We start from the raw sequence: 12,350 nt of genomic DNA, 5'->3' as shown, positions 1-12,350 counted from the left end.
TAATACGCCTAGGGAGGGAATGATCTCTGAAAAGCTGAGTTATAGCTGTGTAGACTCACACATTGTCTTAAACAGCTTACATTAATAAGTATTATAGAACAGTCAGTCATTTAATACTTAATTGTTTTGCATATTTTAAATGTTGAGTACTGTAGGACTTTCCATTTTATTAATCATGAATACAAATGTAGTCATACCTGGACCGCAGCAAACCAATCTGAGCTTTTTATCTCTAAAAGGATGAACTATGCTGTAGACCACAGACTTGCAATCTGGTGTTCAGGCTGATACCAAAAACATCATGGACTAATGACAGCCTGTGTTCTTAATGTTGGTAATGTGCTCCTTTCCTCATATTCAGGCTCACTAACCCTGGCCCATGGAGAGAAGACAAAATCCATATCGCTGACGGCGGTCGCTGATCCATCGGAGCCGGCTTCCTATGCTATACACCTCACTGCTGCTCCCCCCAGCACTACTGCAGCCAGTCCTGTCAAGCTCAGGTAATAGTTTCACAGCAGTCTCAAGTTGTGGTAGAGTAGATCCACGTTAACTTGGAAAGCTGCTGTATGTTCCAGTAATTGGTTAGAGAGGGGGAGCATATCATACAGGTGGCTTTTTATTCTACAGTTCATCTGAGTTCATTATGCTCCCATTTTTAGTATGTACTCTTTCAATATTCTTTGCTTTTTATTCTAACACCAGAGGAGGCAATTTAGTAACATTACCATTTCAATCATGAATATAATTAGTCTCATATTGCTAGACCTATGTCCAGTGCAGTAAGGTCTGGCTGCACCACACATACATTCTGGGATAGGAGAAAAAAACGCTCTGGGTTGTTTGCATTTCTTTAAATAGGTGCTAAGCTCCGGACGCAGCATTGGTGGCTCTGCAAAATAGTCTCGGGAAGGAACTTGTTTTGCTGGAGCCTTTACACCCCACAAAAGAAAATGCCACATTACATGAAGTTAAATTAAGTTAACACAAAACAGTAGCTGTTTAAATCAGCTGGGTACATGGTTAAGCATAATTTGCTCTCAATGGATTACCGCGTCGACTTCATGCACAGCAATCCGACCAATCGGTTCCAAAACGCCTTTACATTCAAAAAATCTTTGCAAGCGTTCACTGAAAGAACCAAGCAGGCTTGCCTTGTTGCACAATCTAACTATTCTTCAAAACTTGCAATTTTTTAGTATGTAGCTTGGTAGCTCAAAGGTGTGGGAACGCGCCAAATGTCAGGCTTTATCCTGAAAAAGTCCTTCCGTTGATCCAGACTAAAATACAATTTGCATATTTGTCTACTGTAAATGTAGCCTCACTCTGATGTCTGTCTCCCTGCACAGGTCAGGATTTACTGTGGCAGAAGTGGAGCCATTGGGAATTTACCAGTTTGCCCCTGATTCTCGCCAGCTGGTCATTGCAGAGGACATCCAGACTGTCACACTTTATGTTCAGAGACTCTATGGTTCTCGTAGCAACAGCACCCGCCTGGCCTATACAACAATAGCAGGCAGCGCAACAGCAGGGGAGGACTTTATTGCAGTGCCAGACGGCCATTTAATCTTTGACTCGCCTCGCCAAACCAACGCTTCCTTCCGCCTTTCAATTCTTGACGACTCCCTTTCAGAGGCCGATGAGTACTTTCACGTCAACCTTACAGATGTTCAAGTCCTTGCTAAAGATTTAGCTTGGGCAGATACCTCTCCTCGCCTCAACCGTCCGCACAGTGTGGCCACTGTCACCATCCTAGCTAGTGATGTGACTGGAGGAGTGCTGAGTATTGGTCCCGGACTAGTCCAAGTACCTGAAGACAGGGATGAGGGGAGCCAACAGGAGCGGCGGGTGCTTCTGAGGGTGCGCAGGTCTGACAGTGTGGCTGGGGCTGTGAGGGTTCGGGTCCAAGCATACGGAGGTGAGTGTTTGTTTTGTAGCACTGCTTTAAAGCTATATTATATAACTGTTTTTATTAATGAACGTTACATTCAAGCCTTTGCCAAATTACTATTTTTATATTTTTTGGGGGGCATTTACACCTTCAATGGACAGGACAGCTAGGTGAGAAAGGGGGAAGACATGCAGAAAATCATCACAGGTCGGACTTGAATCCTGGACCTCTGCTTCGAGGCATATAAAGCCTAGTAGCTCCACAGAAGCTTGACTGATGCGTTCATCTGAGAAATCAGATCTCAAATCACTTTTCATCCAGTCCTTCCAGTTGCAGAGTTCGCTGCTGCTAGGCTAGCACAAGTCAACAGTATCTGCTTGCCTGCCTTTAAAACAGTCTCACCCACTCCACAGTACATCAGAGGCAAATAAATTATAACGCCAGACGATCAATGTAAATGTCTTTTGATAGATTATTGTTCTAAATAAAATTACCCCTGCATCATCATTGCAATAGTTATACTTTGTTCCCTGTAGTTGGTAGCATAAGCTACAGCAGCGGCGGAGCGATATTACCAATGCTACCGAGAAAGCCGGTTTACGTGACAGTCACAAGAGTTTATTTACCTGCCGCTGTCACTCATTGCTACAGAAACAAAGTACATTGCACGAAGGAATCAACAAGATATAGTACTATGGCCATGTTTGAAAGCCAGGCCGATGGCATTGGCCTAGAACTGCGGTGGGTTCCATAATTGCGCTCCATTGTGAAACATTATATTATAATTTACTGTGATGTTTACAGGTTTTGCTTTAAGTTGTGTTGCTATGCACTTTTATCCAGATGGAAGTACAACACCTCTCCCCTTTACTCTGGACCCTGTTGGGACCCTTGCAAAGGAGGAACAGGACTTCCGCTTGGAGTCCACCATAGTGTCCTTTCAGGCTGGTCAGAACGAGACAGAGGTTGTTCTCCACATCCTGGATGACTCCGAGCCCGAGGGACAGGAAGTCTTCTTCATTTACCTCAGTGATCCAGAGGGAGGAGCGCAAATCACAGACAGACCGTACCAAGGCTTTGGAGCATTTGCCAAGATCACCATCCTTGGTAAAATGATAATAAAAATTATCTTTGTTTCAATCCGCTATAGATTGACAAAATATTACTGTTTCGCTCGCAGTGTGTTCTAGCAAATAAAAGTGATGCAACTTTTTTGTTAGTATGAACGGATTCTTTCGTCTTCTGGGAATAGCACCAGACTAACACTAAGTGTGTCTTTCGGGTCTAATCAAATGGACCCGCGGACGTGTTTGTTTTCTCAATGAGTGATTTACTGTTCTTCTCCGGTTTCACTAATGCCATTTGTTTAGCATTTGGCCACTGATACATTAGTCTCCAGCTGCTATTTTGGTCCTCATGTCTCACATAATTACTAGAGTGGGCAGATCATTTGATCACTCTGCATGTATGATTGATCATGTGTAATATGTGAGGTTATGAAGAAATTAATTTGTACACTCCATCTCTGTTACTGTTATGTTTTCTCTATCCACACCAGGGAGTGACTTTCATAACGGCATTATAGGGTTTAGTCTTAATTCTCTGATGGGTCAAGTCCTGGATGAGGATTCAGAGAACAGAACTGCTCTTCTCTACTTGCAGAGACAGGAAAACAGGTATTCAAACAACACACGTTTTTTTTAACCTTTTGGTTAAAACTCCTCGCCGACGAGATATTTTCTTTTTTATAGTTAGTTATAATGTTCTTTCTCCCTCTGTTTAGAGCCTTTGAGGATTTGCAGGTCTTCTGGCGAGTTACCTTCAGCAAGGCATTTCTAACTGTGGTCAACAATGGAGTCAACCTGACCCGACAGCTGGTGCAGACCTCTGGAAGGGTTCTGTGTAGGAGAGGAGAGATAATCTGTGCTCTCGCTGTGGAGGTCCAGGACGATGAGGTGAGAGAGATGGTGAAAACAGTGCTACCGCATGTTGGCATCTTCCTAGTCTCACCACATACATTCCCGGGTAGGAGAAATAAAGCACTCTTGGTTGTTTGCATTTCTTTAAACCAATCACAATCGTCTTGGGCGGCGCTAGTCTATGGAAGGAACTTTTGTGAAAGAAATCTCCACATATAATATTAAATGAAGTTTACTGTTCACACAATACAGTAACGTGAGCTATTTAAATTAGCTGGATGCATGGTTAAACCTCATTTGATTTTACCAGCATAGCGCCGTGTGCACTACCACAGCAATCCCACCAATCAGTCCAAAAACGTACCAAGCAGGCCTGCATATTGCACAGTCCAAATTCATAAGAATTGCTGTGGTGCACAAAATAAAACTACCGGTAACTCATCTGTGTTTCTGTAGGAACCAGAGATGCAGGCGTGGTTCTTGGTGGAGATTTATCAGGTGGGTGCTGGAGCTTCCATTAACGACACAACTCGTTTTGCCAACATCACCATGGCCGAGAGCGACGATCCACAAGGCATCATGTACTTTGCCGTGGGTCACAGACTTCCCATCGCCACCATGACAACCACGAAGCTCAGTCTCCAAGTCTACAGACGAGCAAGCACAGCTTTAGTCACGTCTGTACAATATCGCACACTGGTAAGTTACACAAGCATAGGAGTTGAGCACAAGCATACATTACTGATGGCACACATGCGTTAATATATTTCACACAGTAAAATATGCACAAATGCAAACAAATATTCACTTTGCAAATATTTGAAATATTTTTTTGTAATTGGTGGTATTTAGGTGTAAAACTGCTATTTATCTTATTTATTTAAAGCCCTTTTGGTCATTCAGCTTTGCCTTGGAGGTGTCATTCTGCGTAGTAGGAAATCTCATTTTCATTCAAGGCCAATGTGATTCTAACCAATCACTAGTAGACAAAATAAACATTGTCCCCAATCATTGCAACACCTGAATGATTATCTGTTTGTTCACCTGAATTACCCTGAGTTTCAGCAGAACCAAATCTAATGGTATACTGATCTAATTTGTCTTTTTCCTAACACTGTAAATATTTAGGCCAGTTATAAAAAGGTGATTACTTGATGTCATGCTCTGTGTACTACAACCACGCATCAATATTGGCGTGTACTCTGCAATGTTGGACTTTTGTCTGACTGTTTTTTTACTCATGAAACCATCTTGGAAAATTGGTATGATGCAGAGCTTTTTATTTTTACTAAGACTCAATTGCGACACTTCTTTAGAACAATTTTAATTGTAATGCAGAAATAGTAAATGCAACTACATTGCATTTAGTAATCATTTGCTTTTCTTCTAATTATGATCTTCACTTTAACTAGTTATACTGTATATTGATGTATTAAGAATTGGTCATGAATTATTTTAATGTTAGTGATGACACAGGTTTCCTCCTCTCCTCACCTCTTTGATCTGCGGGCATTGATGATTAAAGATATCTTGGCTATATGCAGTTCAGAGGCATGAAGTATTCACAGGCACTCACACTTTTTGATATTAGAGATCAAAGTAATAAAGTGTCTAGTGCACTCAACAGAAATCAAAAACCCTGCTGAGACACATGACCTGGTCATGTGCTTTCATCTCTCAGAACTAGAGCACATTGGGAGACAAAAGGTTTTAATGCATAATAAAAGCCAACTTGTCATTATGCTCTCCCAACATCAACTTCACTCATCTAAATGTGCTATTAGAACTCAGACCATAATGCATCATGAAAAGTATCTTTTTAATCTTCTAAAGTAGTCTGACATCTGTTGACTTCAATGTTTCTGCATTTTGTGGGATTATTATATGTGTTGATCTTGTAGGTTTGTTTTGCAAAACAATTGAACTTTATTTAATCAGGAAATGGCATCGAGATCAAGATCTCATTTGCAAGTGAGACCTGAGTACAAAGTGAAATATCAAACAGAAACATAGTCAAATGAATAAACAAAAAGATTTAAATAGCAAGTTGAGTAGACAGCCGTATGCAGACATAAAAGGAAAAAAATGTATAAAAATTTTTCATTCAAATAGGGTGCATTCAGTGCTGGTTAACATGACTCCATCCAACCTGAAACATTTCTGTTTTTCCTCTAGGAGCTCGCCAGAGAAGAGGTACTCGGCCCCTCTATAATCCTGCCTGCTAAAGCAGGCTTGGACTTTCCTAAACAGGAGGGTAGTCTCACCTTCAATGTGGGCCAGCGTAACAAATCATTGGACATTTACCTCACACCGGACCTTGCCTCATCCTTGCCCACACCGAAGCGCTTCCAGGTGGAGCTCTACAATGCTACAGGGGGAACCAGAGTGCACCCCCAGTTTGGGCTCGCTAATGTGACTCTGGTGTCAAATGCAGCAAGTGAAGCTGTGTGGCTCTTACTGGAACAGTTACATCAGCCCCTCGACTCAACTATATTGAACCAGGCGCTACAAGACCTGATCAATAAGGTCTCTACAACGCTCTCTCGCGAGCAGATGGCCGCCGTGCTCGAAGCCCTGGAGAAGGTAAGGGGGTTTGAGAGTAAGGACATAAGCATTTCCTGTAAACTAATACCAAAACCTTATTTTAAGTAGGGCTGCAACTAGTCTTTGCCAGACCTTCCTCCACAGTACTGATTAATCTATTGATTATTTTCTCGATTAAGCGATTAGTTGTTTGGTCTTTAAAATGTCCGAAAATGGTGAAAGTGTTGATCAGTTTTTCCCAGAACACAAGACGACGTCCTCAAATGTCTTTTTTTTGTCCAAAACTCAAAGATATTTCGTTTACTGTCACAGAGGAGTGAAGAAACTAGAAATTATTCACATTTAACTGGAATCAGAGAATTTTGACTTATAGAACAATAAATCAATAGTTTAATAGTTGATACCTAACGGAAAATTTGATTAAGGTTTGCAGCTCTAATTTTAAGACATATTTCATTCAATCTCATTGAAGGTGAAGAAGCAGATAAAACAGTGTGAGCATATGTAATACCTAAATAATGTAATATCTTCTCCTTCACAACATCAATATATCGTGGTGTAAAACTAGATGTCATCGACATTGGAGTATTTGTCAAAGTTTCATTTTTGTTTCAATTTTTCTAATAATACTAATCATTTTCTTCTGAAAGCACAAGTCATTTTCTCTAGCATATGATCACATTGTCCATTATGATGGAAAAACGTTTTCTGCATGAGTCAGTGCAGCAATCTGTGTCAGATAGATAGACGGCACACTTAATGGCATAGCCCCATCACCTCTACTTCACTGCTGCGCTCTGACAGGACCAGTTTTTGTCATCTGAAAAGGTCTCAGTTGTCTAAATGAGCGCTGCTCTGATGTTCGAGTCGACATATTGTGCTTTCTCAGCCCCCAGACAAGCAGAGGCACCCCAGTAATTTCCCGTGAAGGAGTGTGCGGGGGACGGAAGAGAGAGCAGAGACAGCATGAATGAGATACACAGCATGAGGATATGTTGGAGCACAAAGAGAGAGTAGGAGACAGTGTAGGGAAGGTGGAATAATTATTTGTAAAAGCTGCATAACACTGAAGCCTAAACCAAAGGAAGTGTCAGAGCCCGGAGGAAGGGGGGCATAATGTCCAAAGTGCAGATTATACGTCTGTTATATCAGACGGAAACTCTGTTTTTTAATATGTTGTTGCTAAATTTCTCCATCCATCTATCTCTCTCTGTATTTATCTCTGTTTCCTCCGAGTCAGGTGCTTGCAGAGGCAGAGAAGGCTCCTTTACAGGAAAGTAGCCGCAATTTGACCTACGACCTGCTGTGTGCCTTGGCCAATCCCAGTAGAGTCGACACCCGGGGCCTCATCCACCTTGCTGAGGTGGCCGAGCGATTTGCATTCTCCCTCCTCACGCAAAGTCAGTGTGAGATGTGAGTGGTCCATCTCAACAAGAGTGAAGAGTATAAGAGAGATATCCCTATTTAAAGATGTTGTGAACACTTACCTTACCATACGTGCTACATCAATACACCAAGGATTGTCCTTTTAAATGCAGTTTGCAAGCATCGGCTTGGTATTATAAATGTGTTTCTTTGTGTGGTTTCTCCAGAAGGGGTACCATCCTGGAAAAATGTCCGTATATGACCATCTCTGCCTTCCAGTGGTACCCCACACAGATCAATGGACACAAATTCAGGGGCCGTAATGCGGACTTCTTCCAGCTGCCAGATACCCTGCTGGCAGTACCAGCAGCCTCTACACCTAACTGTGGCAACCTCAGCAAGATTCAACTGACTGAGTTTAGAACTGAACACTGGTTTCTCACCAGTGATACAAACACTGCTCTCAATGGGAAGGTAAGGAAGCACTGTCACAAATTTGTTGTTTTGCACAGAGTTAAACACTTACAAATTGACAAGGGTAATAACAAAAGAGAAAAGGTTCAGTGATTGATGTTCTAAGGCTAAATAGCCAAGTACACAGAATGATATTACATCAGTCCCACCCACCCCAACTACTTATAAAAATAAATTGCCAAGTTCATGAAGTACTATGCTGGATATGTTCGTCTAGATCTAAGAAATAAGGGTAAAGGCTCAGTAAGTTTTAGTTAGTGCATTGACTTTATTTTTTGTCTCAAATAGTGTAATTTGATTAAAAACAGCAGGTGGCAGTATTTCTCCAGCATAAACTAGCCATTTGATTTTTAGTTTGTTCCACAGCTGAGCCCTCTTCTCATCTTCTGTTTGTATAGGTATTCTCAGCCAGTCTCCAGGACAGAAGGTCACGGCCCCTTGAAGACGGCAATGAGGTGGTGTATCGTATCCACACCCCGGGCCAACAAGTTAAGCCAGGCCGGTCTCTGTGCCTTCTTTGGAACCACACCACTGCAAGGTTATCCATCACAGACTCACCATTCTAAATTAACTTAACACAGCAAGTTGACACTCAAAATGTTTCTATTTTTGATGAGATGACCACGACTGCCTCTGCATTACCTAGTAAAATAGAATATAAGATAGTAGCTGAGGTTATTTATTCTAGTGTATACTGACTGAATTCTTTCTTTTTCTTTTACCATTTACTATGTACAGTATCTCAAGTAAGTTGTGACAAGGTACATAGAAGAAATGATAAGGATAAAAGTTGCGAAAGAATGCATATATATGTATAAACACATACGTGCAGTACATACATACATACATACATACATACATACAATAGTAATTTTTTTTATATAGCACCTTTTATATATCCTAAAAGTGCTTTGCATTAAAGAGTAGCTACCGTTATTTTTTTTCCTATGTTTTTGTGTCTAAGTGACTGATCGGAGCAACAATCTTTGACATTGGTCCAGTATTAAGCACGATCGCTGCAGTCGGCAGTGGCGAAACAAGCCAGAATGTAAGTTAATAGGGCAATTGTCCAGCTTGTATTTACCTTCAAAAAAGTGCTTGTTTTGCCACTGACAGGCTCAGATTATTATTCTTAGTGTCTGACAACATTATGGGAAAAACCTCTTGGAGACCTTTCTGTTTAATCAGAAACAGCTACAAAGTCACTAGCGCTAACCCCACCAGACTCCTTTTAAAAAAGCAATACTTTTAGCGTGTATAGAGCCAACATATTTTCACATGTTAATCCGTGAACTACGTATTTATTTCAATCAAAACTACAGTTGTGATGGTTGGTAAAGTAAAAAGATGACCCAAAACAGCTTTTCATAGTATTATTTTGTTTCTGCCGACTTTGAATGAAGTGTAATTAAAAATACTATAATTTGTGTTTATTTACATGGAGTCTGGTGAGTTTAGCAAACGCAATTTCACAGATGTTTTAGTGTTTAAAAAAACTTACTTACTCTTTAACAGAAAAGTCGACCTCCTTAGAAATCCTTTCCATAATGTTGTCAGTGGCAAAACGAGCACTTTTGTGAAGGTATATACAAGCTTGACAATTTCCCAATTAAAGCTTTAGCACGTAACTTTTTGATAATAATGAACGTCCGTTACATTCAAGCCATATTCAAATGAGTTGCTACTAAGCTAATTAAGACTCAGCTCCACACTAGTTTACCATAATCTCCAAAAGAACTACCCGTTCTGCAGGTATTCCAGAAAAGCCCCTTGTTTAGAAGAAGTCTCCCAGCTAGTCCTATCTTGTACTGACCAAAGTTGGAGAAAGCGTTATCTAGATCATGTGATCTTTCCTAGCTACTGCACATGTGCAACTTCCAACAAAAATAGTAAAGAGTTGAGATGACTAGAACTGTTGGTTCCTTGTTAATTATGTGGTCTAGTGTGGTCTAGACCTACTCTATCTGTAAAGTGTCTCAAGTTTTTGATACTATAAATAAAATTGAATTGAAGTGAATTGTAGCTAAAACAGAGACCTAAACACACAGGCTGAAAACAGAAGCTTCAGCAATGTGCAGTTCAACAAAAATATGGTGTTTTTTTTAAATTGAAACCATGTAAACCTATTCTGATACAACCTCAAAATACATTTATGAACCTGAAAATGAGCGTAATATGGACGCTTTAAAACATTAGCATACCTCTTTCTAGCATGTGGATTTATAGGGAGAGCCTAACCTGTCTGCTGTGCTGTCGATACCTTGAGAGAACAAAGGAGGTGACTCAAAGCTTGCAGTAAAGTAGCATATTCGGCCGTATGATGTGTATGACGTCCTTGAAATTTTAAAAGGCTTTGTAGAACAAAAAAAGCCTTTTTAAAAAAATCTAACACCCAGCAGGGTGTATTGGCTTAGCCTCCCCTTTCAAATGCAACATTCAAATTATTGGACAAAAAATTATACCCTGAGAAAAGTGGATTTTGAAAATTCTGGTGGAACTGCCGGAAGTGTCGACAGAGTGGAATTTATTCCATTATTAGAAATTCTTTGGGATAAGAAACTAAATAATCCAACAGGTAGCAGGTTAGTTGACAAATATTTGTACCCAGGACTTCACAGCACAGTATAAAATGTATACCGGTAACCTGAAGCTGTGACCCTGTGCTCACCTCTGTCAAAATTCCAAGTACAGCCTCTCAGTAAGGGTTATCTGTAGCCAAGGGGGAAATCACATCATTGTGTTCAATATCTGCACTTTCAGTCTGCTAAACACTGAATCCTCCCACTCGGTTTTGTTGAGGACATTCTTGGGGTGTGGAATGGGACTTGGCTGGAACACTCTGTTTCAAGTTATGAATTGGCAGGTTTGGTTTGGCCAAAACCACCACTTGGACCATGTCTCCCAGAGAAATAAACAGATTAGAGAACTGATATAGAAAAGGGGGAGAGAGAGAAGCAAAGTCCCTGACAGGGAAAGGTCAATGTTGCAGTCGGACGTTCATGCTGTGAAGAGGAGGTCAAAATAAGAAATGTTACAGAAGACTTTTTTTGTCTTTTAAAATACTGCTCACTCAATTCCTGTCTATTAGTTGTGCAACGAATCCAGCAAGAGCATTATAAGAATGTTCTGGTTTTGCAACACCATCCTAAGATGCTAAAGGCAACAGTAGTCAAAGAAGCCAAAACACCAGAAAGCAAATTGTGTCTGTGCTTTAACAGTAGAGTCTTAACTTTCTCTCTCTTCCTGCATCCTGTCCTCTCTCTTCTAGCTGGTCATCAGATGGTCGATACTGCAGGGTTGTGAAAGAGAGTGGGAACTATGTGGAATGTGCCTGCTCCCACTTATCCATCTACACGGCCTACACAGAGTTTGCCACTATTGCATCCTACAATGAAGCCTTCTATGCCTCTGGATTTATCTGCATCTCAGGTACAAAACACACACTCCCTATGTCTTCCCTTTTTTTATATTGTTTTCCGGTGTCCTCTATGTGCCATCTGCCTACTTGACTCTCTCTTCGGCTTTCTCTCTGGTGCATTCCTTCCATATTCCACCCACATTGTATATATTTAACTTGCCACTGTTAATTTAACATTAATGTTGCTTCCATGTCTTCCACTTCTCCCTTCTCAGGCTTTGCATTGGCTGTTATATCCCACGTGCTCTGCTCCCGTTTCCCTATGTTTGCTGCCAAACTGCTCACTCACATGATGGTGAGCTGCCTAGGAACCCAGGTAATACAGTTCTGCTTGGATTTTATCTTCATGTAGCGCTGCAGTGCTTTACTATAAAGGCCGCAATGAGCACTAACACCCACAATTCACAGTTTATGAAGTCTGAGACCTTCATACTCTCACACCATCTGCATTAGTTTCCTTGGCATTTTCATCTAATCGTATCTGCGTATTCTCTATATGGCCTTAAATGTAGATGGATAGGAAACCTTTGGAAATTTTTATAGAGGCATTCATCTCTCTCTATGCTGCATGGAGCAGTAGCTCACACACATTACCTGGGCTGTAATGTGTGTAGTGCAACACACAGCTTCACTGTCATACTGACACGCACACACACATGAACTGCTTTATATTAAAACATTTTAAACCTTTACTAAGTGTGCACGCCCGCCCGCCCGCCCGCACACACACACACACACA

General features: G+C 41.0%; 1 protein-coding gene across 1 annotated transcript in view; it reads left to right on the top strand.

Moving 5' to 3' along the window:
* The window catches only part of adgrv1 (adhesion G protein-coupled receptor V1), a 150,895-nt gene that overhangs the window by 75,775 nt on the left and 62,770 nt on the right, over positions 1 to 12,350 (top strand). The window contains 12 exon segments of the mRNA XM_032516956.1: positions 362 to 503; positions 1,350 to 1,918; positions 2,735 to 2,998; positions 3,450 to 3,567; positions 3,675 to 3,846; positions 4,267 to 4,509; positions 5,986 to 6,393; positions 7,595 to 7,767; positions 7,947 to 8,193; positions 8,592 to 8,731; positions 11,462 to 11,622; positions 11,827 to 11,927. Of these exon segments, the coding sequence (XP_032372847.1) occupies positions 362 to 503; positions 1,350 to 1,918; positions 2,735 to 2,998; positions 3,450 to 3,567; positions 3,675 to 3,846; positions 4,267 to 4,509; positions 5,986 to 6,393; positions 7,595 to 7,767; positions 7,947 to 8,193; positions 8,592 to 8,731; positions 11,462 to 11,622; positions 11,827 to 11,927 (2,738 nt within the window).

The sequence above is a fragment of the Etheostoma spectabile genome, chromosome 5, assembly GCF_008692095.1.
Source record: "Etheostoma spectabile isolate EspeVRDwgs_2016 chromosome 5, UIUC_Espe_1.0, whole genome shotgun sequence".
NCBI lineage: Eukaryota > Metazoa > Chordata > Actinopteri > Perciformes > Percidae > Etheostoma > Etheostoma spectabile.
This window is presented reverse-complemented; position numbering and strand designations above follow the sequence as displayed.